Source organism: Erythrolamprus reginae, chromosome 4, assembly GCF_031021105.1.
Source record: "Erythrolamprus reginae isolate rEryReg1 chromosome 4, rEryReg1.hap1, whole genome shotgun sequence".
Classification (NCBI taxonomy): Eukaryota; Metazoa; Chordata; class Lepidosauria; order Squamata; family Dipsadidae; genus Erythrolamprus; species Erythrolamprus reginae.
The window spans coordinates 5,129,986-5,153,163 of NC_091953.1; the positions used below are offsets into that span (position 1 = coordinate 5,129,986).

At 42.9% G+C, this 23,178-nt stretch overlaps 1 protein-coding gene across 8 annotated transcripts in view; it reads right to left on the bottom strand.

Moving 5' to 3' along the window:
• Positions 1-350: 350 nt before the first annotated feature.
• NARS2 (asparaginyl-tRNA synthetase 2, mitochondrial) overlaps positions 351-23,178 on the bottom strand; it is an 85,090-nt gene continuing 62,262 nt past the window's right edge. For all 8 annotated transcript variants that reach the window (XM_070749545.1, XM_070749550.1, XM_070749543.1 and 5 more), the window contains 7 exons: positions 20,783-20,881; positions 17,754-17,791; positions 15,362-15,428; positions 13,699-13,836; positions 11,264-11,361; positions 5,404-5,430; positions 351-719 (listed from right to left, as the gene is read on the bottom strand). In XM_070749545.1, coding sequence (XP_070605646.1) covers positions 575-719; positions 5,404-5,430; positions 11,264-11,361; positions 13,699-13,836; positions 15,362-15,428; positions 17,754-17,791; positions 20,783-20,881 — 612 coding nt within the window. In that variant the 3' untranslated portion in view covers positions 351-574. The remainder of the gene's footprint in view (positions 720-5,403; positions 5,431-11,263; positions 11,362-13,698; positions 13,837-15,361; positions 15,429-17,753; positions 17,792-20,782; positions 20,882-23,178) is intronic.

The window sequence follows — 23,178 nt, forward strand, 5'->3', positions numbered from 1 at the left end:
TAGATCCTTGGAATAAACTTCCAGCAGACGTGGTAGATAAATCCACAGTAACTGAATTTAAACATGCCTGGGATAAACATATATTCATCCTAAGATAAAATACAGAAAATAGTATAAGGGCAGACTAGATGGACCACGAGGTCTTTTTCTGCCGTCAGACTTCTATGTTTCTATTATTATTATTATTATTATTATTATTATTATTATTATTATTATTATTATTATTATTATTATTTAGATATGTATGCCGCCCCTCTCCAAAGACTGGGATCTCCAGTCCCTAACCCAGTCCCCTATTCATATATACACGAATAAATATGTTTGCAGACAGGGCAGGCTTCAAACCTGAGTTTTTAACTTCACGTTTCAAGTTCAAGTTTTATTGGATTTATATGCTGCCCCTCTCCGAAAACTCGACTAACTTCTCTTTAGTGGAAAAAGGAAAAATACAAAAAAAGAGACAGAAAAATAGGAAGTGTCTTATTTCCCCCCCCTCTCTCTCAATGTTGCATAGAGTTCTTTACACAGGCCGTGAAATTTACAAGAGAAGCAAAACAGAAGTTGGGCCGAAGAGCTATAAAACGCACGAATGGGCAAATCGCGGGAACGGGATCACATCCTTAATGTTCTTAACTCCCAGGATGCACTGCAGGTACCGCTCGAAGCCCATTCCGAATCCTCCGTGGGGGGTAGATCCAAACTGGCGCAGTTCTACGTACCTGCACGTCAAGGAAATGCGATCATTTTAAGATTAGCCATTGGGGTTTATTTTCCAATCGGCTTAATCACTTATTATCTGTGATGAGAACTTCCTGTTTACGATAAAGCTGCAGCACCCGATATTCTTTTAAAACTTTTTTTTTTTAAAAAAAAATAGTTTTAATAACATTTTAAATTCCCCTTACACCCCACCCACCCCCAAAAACCCTGAAGGGAAACAAACTAAAAACATCAACTCAGAAAAAAACCCCAATAATCTGCAATATCTTGTATTTTATATTTAGCAATTGTTACTGATTCACTAATGAATATATTCCTCTAGTACAGAGGCCTTCAAACTTGGCAACTTTAAGCCTAGTGGACTTCAACTCCCAGAATTCTCCAGCCAGCTATGATAGCTGGAGAATTCTGGGAGTTGAAGTCTACAAGGCTTAAAGTTGCCAAGTTTGAAGACCTCTGCTCTAGTACAGTGTTTCTCAAACATGGCCGCCTCGAGGGGTGGACTTCAACTCCCAGAATTCCCCAGCCAACATGGCTGGCTGGGGAATTCTGGGAGTTAAAGCCCACCCCTCTTGGAGAGGCCATAGTTGAAAAATACTGCTCTCATAAAAGTAGAAGTATTGTCATATATCACAAAACCTCTACCATTGTGGTATATTTTTAATTGTAATTGTAAATCCAGAGTCACTGAATTGAAACATGCCTGGGATAAACATACATAAACACAAACATCCTAAGATAAAATACAGGAAATAGTATAAGGGCAGACTAGATGGACCAGGAGGTCTTTTTCTGCTGTCAATCATTTTGCTTCCATGTTTCTATGTAAGAATGATCATCTTTGACCCAACAGGTAGATCACGGGTGTCCAAAACCTTGACATTTGGAATGACGCACCTAAGCCAGAACTAGAACTCACTGTCTCCTGGTGATGGGCCCAAAGTCACCCAGCTGGTTTTCATGCCCGAGGTGGGACTAGAACTCACCGTCTCCTGGTGATGGGCCCAAAATCACTCAGCTGGCTTTCACACCTAAGCCAGAACTAGAACTCACAGTCTCCTGGTTTCTAGTCTACCACCCTAACCATTACTCCAAACTGACTCTCTTTACAAAAAAAAGGAAAATAACTAGATAAATTATTGAAAATTACAGCCGGTTTTGCAGGGGTCTCTGTGGTTATGTCTTTCTCGAACCCTGCACCTATTTATCTGGAAGCTTTGCTCTTTTGAAGTATTCTCTGCTTCTCAAATTTCTTTAAGACTCACAGGCCGAGGAAATACCTCGGAGGAGTTGAGTGTCGGGTTGTTCTTTTTTAAAAACTTTTTTTTTTGCCTTTGCAAATTTTTGCAAATTTGGAAAGAAAAGAGGAAATGATGTCATCTAGAGTGTTGAGAAAAATGAAGGATAGAGTAAAAATAAGGGGAACTGTGACAAATGTAAAAATATCTTTATCTGGTGTTTGGAAGGCTTGATTTATTTTTAATTCTGCCTCCAGTGGAAAACCCAGGTCGCCATTTCAAGTTCACCTTCAAGAGGACTTGAAACTTCTCACGTCCAAAAGTTAACAAGGACAGATAGGTCCTCGACTTACAACCCTCAATTGAGCCCAAAATGTCCGTTGCTAAGAGAGGCTGTTCTTAAGTGATTTTTGCTCCCTTTTACGCCCTATGTTGCTTGCTGCAATTGTGACACGAATCTACAGTAGCTTCCTTGTGGGTTTTACTGGTCAGAGGGTCGCAAAAGTGAATCACGTGACATTGCAGCCGTCATAAATGCGAGTCAATTGCCAAGCATCTGAAATATGATCATGGGGAGGCTGCAACGGCCTTGTGAAAAATAGTCATACGCCGCTTTTTTCAGCGTTGCCGTAACTTTGAACGGTCACTAAATGAATTGTTGTACGAGGGTCGCCCAGAAAGTAATGCACCACATTTTTTTTCTCAACCTACAGTAATGGTATGAATGCGAAACTTTAGACATGCATTATTTAAATTGTCAGGAGTGCGTGTGTAAATTTTGCGTTTCTTCAGACAGATAGTGTAGCTGCAGCAGTGTTTTGAAATGGCGTCTGTAAGTGATGTACCTTACAAGCAGTATGTCGTCATTGAATTTCTCACTGCGGAGAAAGAAACTGTTGGGAACATTCACAAACGTTTGTGTACAGTTTATGGAGAATCTGCAGTCGACAGAAGTACGGTTAGTCGCGGAAGACATTTTGAGGATGACAAAGAGGTGATTCGCACAGTGCGGAAATGGCTTCGGGACCAGAACAAGGAGTGGTACCAACAGGGCATATGCGCCCTTGTGTCTTGCTGGAGGAAGGCCATAGAAAGGGACGGAGATTACATGAAAAAATAGGGAGTGTAGAAGAAACATCCTTCTTTCTTGTGTGTAAGTTTCGTCGAGTTCAATATATAATTGTTGAAGAAAAAAATGTGGTGCATTACTTTCTGGGCGACCCTTGTAAGTCCAGGACTACTTGTATTGTGCTGAGGGCTATTTACGACCCAGATTCAAAATTCGAACCAGCCATAGGTCCCCTGAACCTATGGTTATGTCCTCGCATTTTTGGCGATGGGCAACCAGGCTGCATTTATTGTAATCCTGGGATCGCTTGACCACAATTTATATTTTTGCTGCAAATCAGGATTTTACAGGGGTACCTCTACTTACGAACTTAATTCGTTCCGTGACCAGGTTCTTAAGTAGAAAAGTTTGTAAGAAGAAGCAATTTTTCCCATAGAAATCATTCTAAAAGCAGATAATGTGTGTAATTGGGGAAACCGCTGGGAGGGTGGAGGCCCTGTTTCCTCGCAGGAGATTCCTAGAGTGGCCCCATGGAGGCTTCCCCCACCTTTTCTGTCCCTGTTTCCTCCCAGAAGATTCCTAGAGAGGTCCCACGGAGGCTTCTCCCTGCCTTTTCTGGCCGTTTCTTTCTAGGTTATTCCCAGAGAGGCCCCACGGAGGCTACTCCCTGTCTTTTCTGGCCCTGTTTCCTCCCAGGAGATTCCTAAAGAGGCCCCACGGAGGCTTCTCCCTGCCTTTTCTGGCCGTTTCCTTCTAGGTTATTCCCAGAGGCCCCATGGAGGCTACTCTCCGTCTTTTCCGGCCCTGTTTCCTCCCAGATTCCTAAAGAGGCCCCACGGAGGCTTCTTCCTGCCTTTTCCGGCCCTGTTTCCTCCCAGGAGATTCCTAAAGAGGCCCCACGGAGGCTACTCCCCACCTTTTCCGGCACTGTTTCCTCCCAGGAGATTCCTAGAGAGGCCCCACGGAGGTTTCTCCCTGCCTTTTCCGGTTACAGTTTCGGAGGCTTGGGTTTGTAAGTGGAAAATGGTTCTTGAGAAGAGGCAAAAAAAAATCTTGAACACCCGGTTCTTATCTAGAAAAGTTCATAAGTGGAGGCATTTGTAGGTAGAGGTACCACTGTACTTCAATTTTCCAGCAAAAATGCCTACTGTAGCCAATGAGTTTGGTTAACGACTGCGCCGTTCACTTTATAACGGCCGCATTCACTTAACAACTGCTGCAAAGGTATAAAGTTATATCTGCAAACTGCTGATATAACTAATTAGGGCCTAATTATGGTCATAAGTCAAAGATAGTGTGTGTCCCTTAATTAATTTTATTTAAAAAATGACTTTCCTGTGTGTCACCTGGTGGAATTTTGTCACATTAATTATAAGGGGCCACCACTAACATTTATTTATTTATTTATTTATTATTTAGATTTGTATGCCGCCCCTCTCCGCAGACTCGGGGCGGCATACAAATCTAAATTTATGTTGGCTTCTGGTAGAATTGAGAATTTATTGGCTTTTTCTCAGATTTCCCAGGGTGTCTGGGAAAAGCATTTTGAAATTCCCTGATATTTCCCTGATGTTTCCATCGGACCAGAATATCTCCGGGACCGCCTTCTGCCGCACGAATCCCAGCGACCAGTTAGGTCCCACAGAGATGGCCTTCTCCAGGTCCCGTCGACTAAACAATGCCATTTGGCGGGACCCAGGGAAAGAGCCTTCTCTGTGGCCCCGGCCCTCTGGAACCAACTCCCCCCGGAGATCAGAATTGCCCCCACTCTCCTTGCCTTTCGTAAACCTCTCAAAACCCACCTCTGCCGTCAGGCATGGGGGAATTGAAATATCTTCCCCAGGCCTACATAATTTATGTATGGTGTGTTGTGTGCATGTTTTTTAAATTATGGGTTTTTAACTTCGTATTATTAGATTTGTATTGTACATTGTTTCTATCCCTGTTGTGAGCTGCCCCAAGTCTATGGAGAGGGGCGGCATACAAATTTAATAAATTAAAATAAAAAAAAATAAAATTAACCTGCGATCTAGTTAAGGCGTGGTCGTAGATGACGTCATACCAAATGGCTAAGCCATGGAGAAATATCAGTAGCTAAGGAAGCAAGTTGTTGCTCATTTTTGCTTGACTCTGCCAGGCAACGCAATCCGTTGGTTTTTTTACATGATTTGCCCCTAACTTTTAAACTTTTAAATACAGTTTGTTTTTCCCCCTGATTTATTGTCCTTTTCATGAATTCCCTGATAATTCCCTGATATTTCCCGAACCACAGATTTCCCTGATAATTCCCTGATATACCTGTTTTCCAGGTTTGCTGGACACCCTGTTTCCAAAGCTAATGAAAGAGATGAATAATATCTAGGGAATATATCTTACCACTGATAACTGTCTTCAAGCATCAACCTGTAGAAAAAAAACCCACAAAATAATATTTTTTCAGCCAGAGGAATTGAATTCTAAGAAGTTTGCAAAAATATCAGATTTACCTAGAGCTGACATATAAATAATAATAATAATAATAATAATAATAATAATAATAATAATAATAATTTATTAGATTTGTATGCCGCCCCTCTCCGAAGACTCGGGGCGGCTCACAACATGATAAAAACAATATTATACAGGCACAAATCTAATATTAAAATTACATATTATAATTACATTTCATATCAAGGTTAAAAGTTTTGTAGCAACTCAAAAAAATGTTCAACTGAAGGCAGCTATGGTCATCTCTAGCCAGGATAAAAAATGGACAATAAGAGCCACGTCTTTGCAGAATTTTGTTTTACTTTAAATGCAAAGATAGTGAAAAAAAATTGAAAAGTGTTTGTTTCTGTTCAGACATTGAACGTGTTCCAAAGAGCAAAGTTATGGACAAAAGCAATCATTTTTTCATGCCTGTGAAATGGTGAGTTTTTTTCTTCCTGCCAACAGATTTTGTACCAAACATTTAAGGAAGACAGGAAAAAATGTAGGGTGATATCTTGGGCTATTAATGAAGTTGACCCACAGCTAAGTACGGTAGCGTATGATATTGGTTTACTAATCTAAGGCGGGACTAGAATTCTCCGTCTCCTGGTGATTGGCCCAAAATCACCCAACTGGCTTGGATGCCTAAGGCGGGACTAGAATTCTCCGTCTCCTGGTGATTGTCCCAAAATCACCCAACTGGCTTGGATGCCTAAGGCGGGACTAGAATTCTCTGTCTCCTGGTGATTGTCCCAAAATCACCCAACTGGCTTGGATGCCTAAGGCGGGACTAGAATTCTCTGTCTCCTGGTGATTGTCCCAAAATCACCCAACTGGCTTGGATGCCTAAGGCGGGACTAGAATTCTCCGTCTCCTGGTGATTGTCCCAAAATCACCCAACTGGCTTGGATGCCTAAGGCGGGACTAGAATTCTCCGTCTCCTGGTGATTGTCCCAAAATCACCCAACTGGCTTGGATGCCTAAGGCGGGACTAGAATTCTCTGTCTCCCGGTGATTGGCCCAAAATCACCCAACTGGCTTGGATGCCTAAGGCGGGACTAGAATTCTCCGTCTCTTGGTGATTGGCCCAAAATCACCCAACTGGCTTGGATGCCTAAGGCGGGACTAGAATTCTCCGTCTCCTGGTGATTGGCCCAAAATCACCCAACTGGCTTGGATGTCTAAGGCGGGACTAGAATTCTCTGTCTCCTGGTGATTGGCCCCAAATCACCCAACTGGCTTGGATGTCTAAGGCGGGACTAGAATTCTCCGTCTCCTGGTGATTGGCCCAAAATCACCCAACTGGCTTGGATGCCTAAGGCGGGACTAGAATTCTCCATTTCCTGGTGATTGGCTCAAAATCACCCAACTGGCTTGGATGTCTAAGGCGGGACTAGAATTCTCCGTCTCCTGGTGATTGGCTCAAAATCACCCAACTGGCTTGGATGCCTGAGGCGGGACTAGAATTCTCCATTTCCTGGTGATTGGCTCAAAATCACCCAACTGGCTTGGATGCCTGAGGCGGGACTAGAATTCTCCGTCTCTTGGTGATTGGCCCAAAATCACCCAACTGGCTTGGATGCCTAAGGCGGGATTAGAATTCTCCGTCTCCTGGTGATTGGCCCAAAATCACCCAACTGGCTTGGATGTCTAAGGCGGGACTAGAATTCTCTGTCTCCTGGTGATTGGCCCAAAATCACCCAACTGGCTTGGATGCCTAAGGCGGGACTAGAATTCTCCGTCTCCTGGTGATTGGCTCAAAAAGAGCAGCCTTCTCTGGCCAATAGTTTGCTTGCAGCTTAGAATAAGTAAAATAATAAATATTAACACTAAAAATTGGGGTCCAGATTGGAGAGTTGGAGGGTCGTGAAATGTTTAACTCTTCCTAGGGCGGGGCGTAACAGGAAATAATTGAGAAACACAAATGGGTTGATTATGCACTGTCAAAATAGTGTTGACTCTTAGTGGCCAGGTAAGATTACCTGGTTGGTAAGATTACCAACATAGCCAAGAAGGCTTCAAGAGTTGTAAACCTAATCCTACGTAGCTTCTGCTCTGGCAATCTCTCATTACTCACCAGAGCTTACAAAACGTTCGTCAGACCCATTCTCGAATACAGCTCATCTGTTTGGAACCCAAATCACATCTCTGACATCAACACCCTTGAAAATGTCCAAAGATACTTCACCAGAAGAGCCCTTCAATCCTCCACTTGAAACAGAAGACCCTACGAGACTAGATTTTCAATCCTGGGCCTAGAAAGTTTAGAACGAAGACGCCTTAAACGTGATCTAAGTATCGCCCACAAGATCATATGCTGCAACGTCCTGCCTGTCGGCGACTATTTCAGCTTCAACCACAACAACACAAGAGCACACAACAGATTTAAACTTAATATTAACCGCCTCAAACTTGACTGTAAAAAATACGACTTCAGTAACCGAGTTGTCGAAGCGTGGAACTCATTACCGGACTCCATAGTGTCATCCCCAAACCCCCAACACTTTACCCTTAGATTATCTACGGTTGACCTCTCCAGATTCCTAAGTGGTCAGTAAGGGGCGAGTACAAGTGCACTAGAGTGCCTTCCGTCCCCTGTCCTATTGCTCTCCTGTATCTCCTCTACCTTTCTTCTATTCCTATATCTCTTCTTCTATTCTTTCATGGATATATTTTACTATGAGTATATCCTCTATAACCTTCATCATGTATTTTACTATGTGTATACAGTGTTCCCTTGATTTTTGCGGGGGATGCGTTCCGAGACCGCCCGCGAAAGTTGAATTTCCGCGAAGTAGAGATGCGGAAGTAAATACACTATTTTGGGCTATGGACAGTATCACAAGCCATCCCTTAACACTTTAAACCCCTAAATTACCATTTCCCATTCCCTTAACAACCATTTATTCACCATTATTACTGGTACTCACCATTGAATAAGACACTTAGTGATCCTGATATTTATAAACATAATTATTTACTAACTTATTTTTTTGTTATTTATTTGCAAAAATTATTAGTTTGGCGATGACATGATGTCATTGGGCGGGAAAAACCGTGGAATAGAAAAAAACCGTATTTTTTAATTAATATTTTTTAAAAAACCGTGGTATAGGCTATTCGCGAAGTTCGAACCCACGAAAATCGAGGGACACTGTACCCACTAAAACCCTCATTGTGTATTGGACAAAATCAATAAATAAAATAAATAATAATAATTATATGTAGACCAGAGAATTGCAGAGATAAACTGGAACAGAGAAGGCAAGAACTCTTAGCAAAACTATTACAGAGACAATAAAAGGAGAAAGTAAACAACAGCTCAGCTCCACAACAGGGCATGTGAGAAACAACCACACCTTCACTCTGGCTTTTCTCAGAAGGGCAGTGTGTGATCGGTATGAGATGGAACCACCTGCCAAATTGCTTGGGGAAATCCCTAAGTGCTTTCTGGAATCCCGTGGAATCCATTTGATGCCGGGCGTGGAGCACTTCTGCAGAATCACAATCTGTGAGATGCAATTGGACAGAAGAAGCTGAAAAACCACCCGGAAGAAAACCAGCAGAGCACATCCGGGAATCCCCTACGCAACTAGACTGGCAATCCTAGGTTTAGAAAGCTTAGAACTACGTCGTCTTAAACACGATCTAAGCATAGCCCATAAAATCATCTGCTACAACGTCCTTCCTGTCAATGACTATTTCAGCTTCAAGCACAACAACACAAAGGCACACAACAGATACAAACTTAAAGTAAACTGCTCCAAACTCGACTGCAGGAAATACAACTTTAGTAACCGAGTACAGTGTTCCCTCGATTTTCGCGGGTTCAAACTTCGCGAAAAGTCTATACCACGGTTTTTCAAAAATATTAATTAAAAAATACTTCATGGGTTTTTTCCCTATACCACGGTTTTTCCCGCCTGATGACGTCATATGTCATTGCCAAACTTTTGTTTGCCTTTAATAAATATTTTTTTTAATAAACTTTAATAAATAAACAGGGCGAGTAATAATCTAAATGGTTGCTAAGGGAATGGGAAATTGCAGTTTAGGGGTTTAAAGTGTTAAGGGAAGGTTTGTGATACTGTTCATAGCCAAAAATAGTGCATTTACTTCCGCATCTCTAACTCGCGGAAATTCGACTTTCGCGGGCGGTCTTGGAACGCATCCCCCGCGAAAATCAAGGGGACATTGTAGTTGATTCCTGGAACTCACTACCAGCCTCTGGAGTATCATCATCTAACCTGCAAAACTTTGCCCTTAGACTATCCGTTGTTGACCTCTCCTGATTCCTAAGAGGTCAGTAAAGGGCGTGCATAAGTGCACCAGTGTGCCTTCCGTCCCCTAATTATTATTATTATTATTATTATTATTATTAATTAGATTTGTATGCCACCCCTCTCTGAATGTTTCTCTTTTACTAGCATCATGTATATAAATATTATTATATCTTTGTATACCACCAATACGTACTTGACAAAACAAATAAATAAAAATAAATAAACAAACATCAACTAGCAGTCAGAAGTCACAATGACAACTGCTTTAATTTTGTAACATATGGACTGACATGATCCTGGTTTCAACTGGGAAATGATGAGGAACTAGACCAGATTAACAATAGATTTGGAAGGGACCTTTTATTTATTTATTTATTTTATTTATTTATTTGTCAAACAATTATAGGGTGATAATTTGTACAAATAAAACATTAGATAAGTAATGATAAAAAGTAACAAAAGAAGACAATAGGGCAGGGACAGTAGGCACAGTGGTGCGCTTATGCACGCCCCTTACAGACCTCTTAGAAAGGGAGGGAGGTCAATTGTAGATAGTCTAAGGTTAAAGGTTTTGGGGTTAGGAGTAGAAACCACAGAGTCAGGTAGTGCATTCCAGGTGTTGATTACTCTGTTGCTGAAGACGTATTTTTTGCAGTCAAGTTTGGAGCGGTTGACATTTAGTTTAAATCGATCTCGTGCTCGTGTGTTGTTGCGGTTGAAGGTGAAGTAGTCGTTAACAGGTAGGACATTTTGGTATATGATTTTATGAACTATAATTAAGTCGGAACGGAGACGACAGAGTTGTAAGTTGTCTAAACCAAGAATTTGAAGTCTGGCGGAGTAAGGTATTTTGTTGTGAGGAGAGAAGGACTCTTCTTGTGAAACATTTCTGGACTCTCTCAATTGTGTTGATGTCAGATATGCAATGTGGGTTCCATACAGGCGAGCTGTATTCTAGCATTGGTCTGACAAATGTTTTGTAAGCTCTTGTTAGCAGTTCAAAATTACCAGAGAAGAAGCTGAGAAGGATTAGGTTCACAACTCTTAAAGCCTTTTTGGCAATGCTGTTGCAGTGGGCTCTAGGAGGTCATCTAGTCTAACCCCCTGCCTACACCATTTCTGACAGATGCCAATCCAACCTCCAGTGATGAAGCTCCTACAACTTCCGAAGGCAAAGTTTATTCCATGGGATAAATGCTCTCGCGGAGTGGAGTCTTGGGCAACTGAATGGAACTGTTTACTGGCCTGATGCCGTACCTGTCGCCAATGCGGAGTTTTGTTCAGCAGATAATGTTCTCAGTGCGCCCATAGAGAGAAATATCTGCCTCTACCTAGGATCGAACTCACAGCTTCCGGATTGTAAGGCGAGAGCTTCACCTCTAGGCCACCGCACCTCTCGTCCTATTAATTTTTGATTTTAACCCTCTTGGGTTACATATTAAGCGGTACCCAGCCGCTCCATAAACCAAGCAGAGAAATCCTACCTCTGTAAGCGAGATTGCAGAAAATCCACGCGATCTTCTCTCAAACTTCCACCGAAAAGTTCTCCAACTTCTGGGACCAGGAGATCAACCGCTGCTACCTTTTAGGGAACAGGAGGTTAGAGGCTTCTCAAAAATCTCTATGCGTCTCAAATAGTGGGGCGTGTCCCCCTTTGGGGGGGGGCACACAGCGATGCCCAGATGAGTATGTAACCCCAGGGAATGTGCTATTTTTTGCCACAGGGAGTGTTGTGGTTAGCCCTGGCCGAGCTCCTGCCCCAAGGACTGTGGATGTGGGGGAGACATCCACATGCTGCAGGCCTGTTTTGCACCCGGTGGAATCTGCTGATGAAGGCTCCTCTGACCAAGAAGACATGAGTGACAGGGAGGAGGAGAGTGTGGCAGACAGTTCAGAAGGAGATCAAGTATCTCTCTCCTCCTTGGATTCAGAACAAGAGAATGATACAGCCACGCATGTGGAGAGCGATGCATAGGCAGCAACAACTGAGAGATTATTATCAAAGAAAATGAGGCCACCTGTGGTTGGATGGGGCTGTGGTCATTAGTGAGGCTTAAATAGCAGCCTGTGGGTTTGGCCATTGTGGAGGATTATCTGATCGCTGTGTTTCATGCCTGCTTTGCTGACTTTGACCTTTGTGTGCTGATTTTTCCCCGCTTTGAAACTAAACCAGAGCCAAGTGTGTTTCACTTTGTGGAAGAAGAAGGACTGTGAATTGCCTCACAGCTGCAAGCTAAGTATCACAGAACTGATAGGGGACTTGTACAAATTACCAGTTTGTTTGGAGACAAGGGCTCTTTGCTATACCAAAAGAGGGCTTAGGTTAAGGGAATTTTCATTATAAAGAACATTGTTTTGAATTTTCAAACGTGTGTGTGTCTGAAACTGTATCTGTGCATTTTTGGGAGGATTCTACCAGAGAGCCCGACAGAACAGGGAGTAGGACGTGCATCCTACCTGACCCTTGTGCCGGTACCTCTGTTGCGTTCCTCGGCATTGTGTCCGAGGCAGCCCGTTCTAAAAGGAAACATCTCGCGAGTTCAATCAAACTTCTCGAAGTCGACGTTTCCTTTTGGACACAACGCCGAGCAACGCAACTATCAAGGTCCCAGGTAGCATCCAAACTAAATCAGAGTCCAAGTCAAAATATTCTTCAAAGTTCCTCCTCCCGCTTCCGCCCAGGTGGGTAGGCACAGGATGGCCTTGAACCACTCGAAAGGATGCTTTGTGGCTGCACCTGCTCCCTCATGGAAATCACCCCATCCCAAGTTCCCACAAACATCAGACATCATAGATAGTGTGGCGAGCCCTTAATTTATCACCAACCTCTGCACTGGCTTCACAGTGCAGGGATCGGCATGGGGGTGGCAGTTGTGAACATGCATTGGGGGGGGGGAAGTGTGGGAGTTATGTGTATGCATGGGGGGAGGGCATGGATCCTAGGTTGAGAACCATTGAATTAACTAGTAGAACAGCTTGCCTCCAGAAGTTGTGGCTGCTCCAACACTGGAGGTTTTCAAGAAGAAATTGGACAACCATTTGTCTGGAATAGAATAGAATATAGAATAGAATAGAATAAACAATAGAATAGAATGTAGAATAGAATAGAATACAGAATAGAACAGAATGTAGAAGAGAGTAGAATAAAGAATAGAATAGAATAAAATGTAGAATAGAATATAGAATAAAATACAGAATAGAACAGAATAGAATGTAGAATAGAATAGAATATAGAATAAAATGTAGAATAGAATAGAGTAGAATAAAGAATAAAATAGAATGTAAAATAGAAGAGTAGAATAAAGAATAGAGTAGAATAAAGAATAGAATAGAATATAGAATAAAATACAGAATAGAACAGAATATAATAGAATGTAGAATAGAATAGAGTAGAATAAAGAATAGAATAGAATATAGAATAAAATGTAGAATAGAATAGAATATAGAATAGAATATAGTAGAATAAAGAATAGAATAGAATGTAAAATAGAATAGAATATAGAATAGAATAGAATGTAGAATAGAATAGAATATAGAAGAGTAGAATATATAGAATAGAATGTAGAATAGAATAGAATATAGAATAGAATAGAGTAGAATAAAGAATAGTATAGAATAGAATAACAGAGTTGGAAGGGACCCTGGAGGTCTTCTAGTCCAACCCCCTGCTTAATCAGGAAAACCTAAACTAATTCAGACAGATGGGTATCCAACACCTCCTTAAAAACTTCCAGTGTTGGAGCATTCACAACTTCTGGAGGCAATTTGTTCCGCTGGTTAACTGTTCTAATTGTCAGGAATCTTCTCCTTAGTTCTAAGTTGCTTCTCTCCTTGATTAGTTTCCACCCATTGTTTCTTGTCCCGCCCTCAAGAGCTTTGGAGAATATTTTAATGAACATTTCTATGAAATGGTTCTTACGGTCCTACGAGGTCCATCTTCGTTGTCTCGCATGTAGAATGGCTTAAGGTCGTAGGGATAGTTGTACACAAAAACAGGAATATCACCGCAGTGTCGCACAAGGTGCTTCTCGTGTTCACTTTGGAGATCCTGCCCCCACTAAGGAAACAGTTAAAAAAAAAACCCCTATTTTGAAATAAACAAACCATAATAACCACAGGTCGTGCATGTTAAGTTTGCAAACTCCTTGAAAGCATTGTGAATGTTCTCAGCAATGGAATAATAATAATAATAATAATAATAATAATAATAATACATCATCATCATCACTAAATGCAAAATCCAGCATAGTGATCTTGTTTGCTGTGTTGTATTAACATAATAATAATAATAATAATAATAATAATAATAATAATAATAATTTATTAGATTTGTACGCCTCCCCTCTCCGAAGAGGTACCGAAAGAGGTAATGATAATTTAAAATATATATATATATATATATATATATATATATATATATATATATATATATATATATATATATATATGTTTTTCTTATGTCGGATCACCCTGGTATATTTTTAAGGAACGTCACAGCTCCTTTTTTGCCTCTAGGCCCAACCCGGGCCACTGCAAGGCAGTAATATATTTATAGCCGACAAACTATATTTTGTATGTGTTAAGCTAAAAAAACATTTAACATATATATATATATATATATTTTTCCACAACTTCCTACTGCTGCTGTGGCTAACTGGCTGGTTGGGTTGGTGGGCTGGCTGGACTGGTTTGTTGCTTGGGCAGAAACAGGCCAGCTTCCGCAAATGCAAGCTCTGATATGGAGGAGTGGAGGACTCTTCTTGTGAAATATTTCTGGACTGTCACAATTGTATTAATGCCTGATATTTAGCAATAGCATTTAGCATTTAGACTTATATACCGCTCCGCAGTGCTTTGCAGCCCTCTCTAAGCAGTTTATTTATTTACTTTATTTATTTATTTATTTATTGGATTTGTATGCCGCCCCTCTCCGAAGACTCGGGGCGGCTAACAACAATATAAAAAGACAATGTAAACAAATCTAATATTAAAAATAATCTAAAAAAACCCAATTTAAAGAACCACTCATACACACAAGCATACCATGTATAAATTCTATAAGCCTAGGGGGAAGGGAAATTTCAATTCCCCCATGCCTGACGACAGAGGTGGGTTTTTAGGAGCTTGCGAAAGGCAAGGAGGGTGGGGGCAACTCTGATATCTGGGGGGAGCTGGTTCCAGAGGGTCGGGGCCGGCACAGAGAAGGTTCTTTTTCTGGGTCCAGCCAAACGACATTGCTTAGTCGACGGGACCCGGAGAAGGCCAACTCTGTGGGCCCTAACCGGTCGCTGGGATTCGTGCGGCAGAAGGCGGTCCCAGAGTTTACAGAGAGTAAGCATATTGCTCCCAACAATCTGGGTCCTTGGAAGGATAGAGGGCTGAGCCAACCTTGAGCCTACTGAGATTCGATCTGCCAAACTGTTGGCAGCCGGGGATCAGCAGAAGTAGCTTGCCTTACTGCACTCTAACCACTACGCCACTGATGCTCTTTGTATCTCTATTTGAGATACAAATTTTTACTTCTCTATCAGCCTACTAAGTTTTTCCAACCCCACATCAAAAGTCTCCAAAAAAATACTCACGGCTGGTTTGTAAGTGAATTCTTGCCCAGCTCTCTCCAAAATGTCAATAGCTTCAGTATAGGACATTCTTCCAGGGGGGAAAAGAAAAGGATGGTCAATTATTTTAAAGATTTGTACCCTGAATTTCAACCAAATTATTGGTGTAGGAGAAAAACAGGCATAATTCAGGGTGGGATTTAAGCATATCATCAGCTTAGAATCCTGACATTGCCACAAATGTTCAAATTCAATTTCATTGAGGGCCACATCAGGGTTGCATTTGACTTTGGGGGGCATGGTCAGCATGGGGGTCATTCGTGTTGGGGAGCCGAGCTCCATTTTCGGCTGTGACTATTAAGGTTTGTTGCAAAATCAAAGCCAGAAGCACACACAGATTCAGCTGGATTCAATGACTTCTTTATAAACGTAATAGTACAGTGGTACCCCTACTTACGAACTTAATTCGTTCCGTGGCCAGGTTCTTAAGTAGAAAAGTTTGTAAGAAGAAGCCATTTTTCACATAGGAATCAATGTAAAAGCAAATAAGGCGTGCGATTGGGGAAACCACAGGGAGGGTGGAGGCCCTGTTTCCTCCCAGGAGATTCCTAGAGAGGCCCCACGGAGGCTTCTCCCTGCCTTTTCTGGCCCTGTTTCCTTCTAGGTTATTCCTAGAGAGGTCCGACGGAGGCTTCTCCCCGCCTTTTCCGGCCCTGTTTCCTCCCAGGAGATTCCTAGAGAGGCCCCATAAATGCTTTCCCCTGCCCTTTCTGGCCCTGTTTCCTCCCAGGAGATTCCTAGAGAGGCCCCACAGAGGCTTCTCCCTGCCTTTTCCGGCCCTGTTTCCTCCCAGGAGATTCCTAGAGAGGCCCCACAGAGGCCTTTCCCTGCCTTTTCCGGCCCTGTTTTCTCCCAGGAGATTCCTAGAGAGGCCCCACGGAGGCCCTGCCTTTTCCAGTTACAGTTTCGGAGGTTCGGGTTTGTAAGTGGAAAATGGTTCTTGAGAAGAGGCAAAAAAAATCTTGAACACCTGGTTCTTATCTAGAAAAGTTCGTAAGTAGAGGCATTCTTAGGTAGAGGTACCACTGTATTCAGTTTTGATCCTCGGCACAGACTCAGAAGTAGTTAGCTCCTATTGGCTGACTCAGTTGCTATGCCTATTCATTGGGTGACCTTGTTGCCATTGGCTCTCCTAGCTCATGAATATCTTAACAGTGACGGCCTCCTGCAACCCCTTCCACCAAAAACAGAGCTTGGGAGGGCTATGCAGTCGTCCTGAGTTCTGTTTTTGCTGGCAGAAGCACCATGGGCTGATCCTTTGCTATTTCCAGGGTAGTCCCATGGGCCAGATCTAAGGACCCCGTGGGCCACTTCTGGCCCCCCGGACCTTCGGTTTGACACCCCTTGTTCTAAGGCCAACCCCCCCTTAAATTCCGCTGTCCCTTTTCTGGTGCCAATTTAATACTGAACCTTAGTTAATTAAAAAATATTAGACTGCACGGAAATGGATAGGCTAACATTAAAGATAAAGGATAAACAAAGGATTTGGTTAGACAGCAGAAGTAGAAATTAGACATTGGAAGACTACTACTATATACAAGTAAAGATTGTTCTTATTCCTGATATTATGTATAGATATCCATCCTAAGATAAAATACAGTAAATAATATAAGGGCAGACTAGATGGACCATGAGTTCTTTTTCTGCCGTCAATCTTCTATGTTTCTATAAGAACAAGGGGACACAATCTGAAGTTAGTTGGGGGAAAGATCAAAAGCAACGTGAGAAAATATTATTTCACTGAAAGAGTAGTAGATCCTTGGAACAAACTTCCAGCAGACGTGGTTGGTAAATCCACAGTCACTGAATTTAAACATGCCTGGGATAAACATATATCCATTGTAAGATAAAATACAGGAAATAGTATAAGGGCAGACTAGATGGACCATGAGGTCTTTTTCTGCCGTCAGTCTTCTATGTTTCTATGTTTAGATAAATTGAGCCAGACATTATGCTATTTATTAAACACTCATGTACGTTAAAGAAAAATGTATAAATAAAAACATATATTAAAAAAAGAACTTTAGTTAACTAGATTCTTGAGCAAGAGTTTCCAAACTTGACAACTTTAAGATTTGTGGACTTCAACTCCCAGAATTCCCGGGCTATTATTGGAGATCCCTGGACTTGAGTAATAAATCTTTTGAACTGCAACTTAATGTTTTGATCTGGATTCTAAGGTCTTCCTGATGGTCTGTCTCCAAATCTGAACCAAATCCAAATCCAATTCACTTTTCGCCAAAAAATGAGTGAAAATTATTACATACTGAGAAATGTTAAGTCACAAATTACTCACAAATTACACTTGTAAGTTAAGCAACAACAACAGAACACTTTCCCCTTCCAACATACTTACGTTATAAATGGGTTTTTCAGCATTTTTTCTAATTTGGCCTAACAAGGAAAGGGAAAGGGAAAATTAATGGACAGTTAACATCAGAAATAGCTTAGGTTTTGAAACGAAAACGTTTTGGGGAAATAGTTGAGACAAGAGTGTGATGATTGCACAAAAAGGTCAAACTGAAAGCAAATAATGTTTAGTTTCTGGAGAAATTGAGAAATTTGAAGATGGGGAAACATGAGTAAATTTGGAGCAAAAATTTAGCAAGTGTGGTTTGGACTAATAAAGAAAGTAGCCGGCCCAATTTTCGGAGAAGGGCGACTTATTATTATTATTATTATTATTTTATTTATTTTTAGAGTTGGAAGGGACCATGCGGGTCATCAAGTCCAACCCCCTGCCTAAGCAGGAACCCTATAGCACCCCAGCCAAATGGCAGTCCAATCTCCTCTTGAAAATGTCCAGAGTATTGGAGTTCACAATGTCCGCTGGTAGGTTGTTCCACTGGTTGACCGTTCTGACCGTCAGGAAGTTCTTCCTTATTTCCAGGTTGAATCTCTCCTTGGTCAGCTCCCAGACGTTGTTCCTCGTCCGGCCCTCCGGTGCCCTGGAGAATAAAGTGATCCCCTCTTCTCTGTGGCAACCCCTTGTATACCTGTAGACTGCTATCATGTCCGCTCTGGCCCTCCTTTTCTCTAGGCTATCCATGCCCAGTTCCCGCAGTCTCTCTTCCTAAGTCTTGGTTTCTAGACCCCTGATCATTTTGGTTAATCTTTTCTGCACCTTCTCCAGAGTTTCAATGTCTTTTTTGAAGTGTGGTGACCAGAACTGAACACAGTACTCCAGGTGTGGTCTGACCAGGGCGTAGTAGAGTGGTATTAAGACTTCCCTGGTCTTGGAGTGTATTCCCCTGTTGATGCAGCTTAGGATTGTATTGGCTTTTTGGGCTGCTGCTGCACATTGTTGGCTCATGTTTAGTTGATTATCCACCAAGACTCCGAGATCTCTTTCTCTGTCGCTACTGCTGAGAGGGGTTTCTCCCAGGCTGTATGTGTGTCCAGGTTTTTTTTTTACCTAGGTGAAGGACTTTGCTCTTGTCGATGTTGAACATCATTTTGTTGGTGTGGGCCTACTGTGTTAGTCTGTCCAGGTCTTTCTGTAATTTGAGCCTGTCTTCAAGGGTGTTGGCTACCCCTGCCAGCTTGGTGTCGTCTGCGAATTTGATTACTTGCCCTTCTATTCCCTCGTCCAGGTCATTGATGAAAATGTTGAAGAGCACAGGGCCCAGGACAGAACCCTGTGGTACCCCACTGCCTACTTTCTTCCATGTGGATTTGGAACCGTTGAGGACAACTCGTTGGGTGCGGTCGGTCAGCCAACTGTTAATTCATCTGCATGTGTTGTAATCTACCCCGCTTTTTTCTAATTTGTTGATTAGGAGATTGTTATTATTATTATTACTGCATATAATAAAGTATGTTGCCAATACAATTTCAAACATGGGATTTTTAAGCAAAGTATACCAATTTACATAAAAAGCTTGTCTAATTCAATGTTCAGGGCAGCCAATTAGATGCGCCCAAGAATAAGTTCACCAACAGGAGATAAATAAGATAAAGGTAGTCCTTGACTTATGACTACAATTGGGCCCAAAATTTATGTTGCTAAGTGCGACATCTGTTAATTTATGTTGCTAAGTGCGACATCTGCCCCATTTTACAACTTTTCTTGCCATGCTTGTTAAGTGAATCATCACCACGGTTATGTTAGTACACATGGTTGTAAAGTGAATCCAACATTGATTTTACTTGTCGGATTATGATCCTGGGACAATGCAACCGTCACAATACGAGTCAGTATCATTGTGAATCATTGTAGTTCTTAAATTAGTAACCTAGTTGTTAAGTGAATCTGGTTTTCCTATTGACTCGGCTTGTCAGAAGGTCGCTGTAACTTAAAATTCCTTGGGGAGTTGGGCGGCTACAAATGTAATAAATAAATAAATAAATAAATAATAAACAGAATGGTCACTAAGTGAATGGTCGTAAGTCGAGGATTACCTGTAATCACTATTGGTGGCCTTCCTTGATACTTTTTGACACGCAGAACCAATGGGAGGAGCTAGATTTGCTTAACGACCGCATGATTCACTTAACAATGCAGCGATTCACTTTGTGACAAAACAAGGCTGTAAAATTGAAGTCACTGATTGTGGTCGTTACGTTGAGGATTATTTGTAGACTGAAAAATCTGAAGTCCCTCAGCCAAGCCTGGAAAACTATAGATATACAGTGATACCTCGTCTTACAAACTTAATTGGTTCCAGGACGAGGTTTGTAAGGTGAAAAGTTTGTAAGACGAAACAATGTTTCCCATAGAAATCAATGGAAAAGTGATTAATGTGTGGGAGGCCCAAAACTCACCCCTTTTGCCAGCCGAAGCGCCCGTTTTTGCGCTGCTGGGATTCCCCTGAGGCTCCCCTCCATGGGAAACCCCACCTCCGGACTTCTGTGTTTTTGTGATCCTGCAGGGGAATCCCAGCAGCGCAAAAACAGGTGTTTCGGTGGCAACGGAAGTCCGGAGATGGGGTTTCCCAGTGAGGGGAGCCTCAGAGAAATCGCAGCATCGCAAAAACATGGAAGTCTTCGAAACTCCACTTCCGGACTTCCGTGTTTTTGCGATGCTGCAATTTCGCTGAGGCTTCCCTTGCTGGGAAACCCCACATCCAGACTTCTGTTGCCACTGAAGCACCCGTTTTTGCGCTGCTGGGATTCCCCTGTAGCATCGCAAAAACACAGAAGTCCGGAGGTGGGGTTTCCCATGGAGTGGAGCCTCAGGGGAATCCCAGCAGTGCAAAAATGGGCGCTTCGCTGGCAACAGAAGTCCGGAGGCGGGGCATCCCAGTGGCGGCAGCTTGGGTTTGTAAGGTGAAAATAGTTTGGAAGAAGAGGCAAAAAAATCTTAAACCCTGGGTTTGTATCTCGAAAAGTTTGTATGACGAGGGGTTCGTAAGACGAGGTATCACTATATTAGAAAATATTTACCTCATGGCCAGGAGCGATACGTTTATGGAAAAGGGCCACATCTTGAGGGCAACTGGAGACAACTCGGTCAGTCACTGTTTTGAAAAGATCTTCCATAACCTAAAGACAATGGGGAAAAAGATTTTTTAAAAGAGAAAGAGGTAAAATTATATTTCCTGTTCCAGGCAAGATGATAACCCCAAGTACAGGTAGTCCTCGATTTATGACCGCAACCGAGCACAGAATTTATGTTGCAACGTGAGAAATTTGTGAAGTGAGCTTTTGTGACTTTCCTTGCCCCTTTTTGTGAGGTAAATTTTGCCGTAGTTGTTAAAATGAGCGACAGGGTTTTTAAGTGAAACTTGTCAGGTCGTCGCAAAGAAAGGGGATCCTGCGATACACACGCACACACACACGGGACAGGGCAACGCGTCACAAACGTGAGACAATGGCCAACCTTCTGGATTTTGATCACGTTGACTGTGGGGATGCTGCAATTTTTTATGAATTCCTCTACTGCGCCTCAGAGCAAGGAGATATAAATATGTCACAGTTTTTCATTTTCCAAAAAGAGAGAAACAGAGAGGGAAGGAGAGAGAAAGAGGGGAGGGAGAAAGCGAGAGAAAGACGGAGGGAGGGAGGGAAGGAAGGAGAGGGGGTGGAGAAAGAGAGAGAAGACGGAGGGAGACAGGGAAATGTGAGAGAGGGAGAGAGAAAGAGAGGAGAGAAAGAGAGGGAGGGAGAGGAGATGGAGAAAGAGAGAGAAGACGGAGGGAGAGGGGGAAAGGTGAGGGAGGGAGAGAGAAAGAGGGAGAAAGCGAGAGAAAGCGGGACGGAGGGAAGGAGGGGAGAGGTGAGAGATGGAGAAAGAGAGGGAAAGAGGGAGGGAGAGAGAAAGAGGAGGGAGAAAGCGAGAGAAAGTGAGACGGAGGGAAGGAGGGGAGAGGTGAGAGATGGAGAAAGAGAGGGAAAGAGGGAGGGAGAGAGAAAGAGGAGGGAGAAAGCGAGAGAAAGTGAGACGGAGGGAAGGAGGGGAGAGGTGAGAGATGGAGAAAGAGAGAGAGGGAAAGAGGGAGGGAGAGAGAAAGAGGAGGGAGAAAGTGAGAGAGAGCGGGACGGAGGAAAGGAGAGGGAAAGAGGGGGGAGAGGAAGGAAAGGAGGTGAGAGATGGAGGAGAGAAAGGGAAGAGGGAGGGAGAGAGGGAAAGAGATAGGGAGAGAGAAAGAGAAGAAAGCGTGATAGAGTGGGAAGGAGGGGAGGAGGAGAGAGGGGGGAGGAGAGGAAGGGAGGGAGGTGAGAGATGGAGAAAGAGAGAGGGGGACGGGAGAGAGGAAGGTGAAAGTGAGAGAGCAAGAAGGGAGGGAAAGGAAGGGAGGGGAGAGATGAAGAAAGAGAAAGGTGGAAGAGGGAGGGAGGAGAGGAGAAAGAGAGGGAGGGAAAGATGTGGATGTAGAGAAAGTGAGGGGAAGGGGGAGAGGGAGGGATAGAGGGAGGGAGGGGCGAAAGAGAGAGAAGGGATGGAGAATGTGAAGAAGAGGAGAGAGTGAAGGACGGGAAGAGGGAAAGGACAGGAGAGAGAAAAAAAGAGGAGAGTGGAAGAGGGATGGTGAGGGGGGGAGAGAGAGAAAGACGGGAAGAGGGAGAGAAAGAGGAAAGAGGGAGGAGAGAGAGAGGGAGAGAGGGAGAGATAAAGAGAAGAGGGGAGAGGAAGAGGGATGGTGAGGGGGAGAGGGGAGGAAAGAGGGAGAGAAAAAAAAGAGAGGGGGCTGTTTCTCTTGTACCGTGTGAGAACGGGATGGCAAACCTGTCGCCAAAAATCGCTTCCGTTTCCTCGAAAGAGGAACTTTCCATTCCAGAAACTTCCACCTTGAGCAAAACCACACCGTCAACAAAAGCCGGCAAACATTTCCATTCATTTCTGCTGAAAAACCATTTTTTAAAAAAAATAATTGTCAGAGCTCCTTTTATTTTTCCAGCGAAGAGGGGGGACGTATTTTATCCTGTCAGCAGCAAGCAGCAAAAACTACCTCAGAATGAAAGAGGAGAAAAAACCCACGTATATATTGCTAACTGAAAACTGTGGTTAAGTGACTTTGGCCCTATTTTTGCCACAGAGGTGAAGTGAATCGTGGCCGTTGTTAAAGTTAGTTGTGCGATTGTATGGAGAATCTGGTCTCCCCACTGACTTTGCTGGTCATGAGGTCGAAAAAGGTCAAAAAATTAAATTTTCCCCCTACTATTCTGCGGGCGTGGCTTGGTGGGCGTAGCGTAATTTGGCGGGCGTAGCGTGGCAGGGGAAGGCTACTGCAAAATCTCCATTTCCACCCTGCTCTGGGGCTAGCCAGAGGTGGTATTTGCCGGTTCTCCAAACTACTCAAAATTTCCCCTACTGGTTCTCCAGAACCTGTCAGAACCTG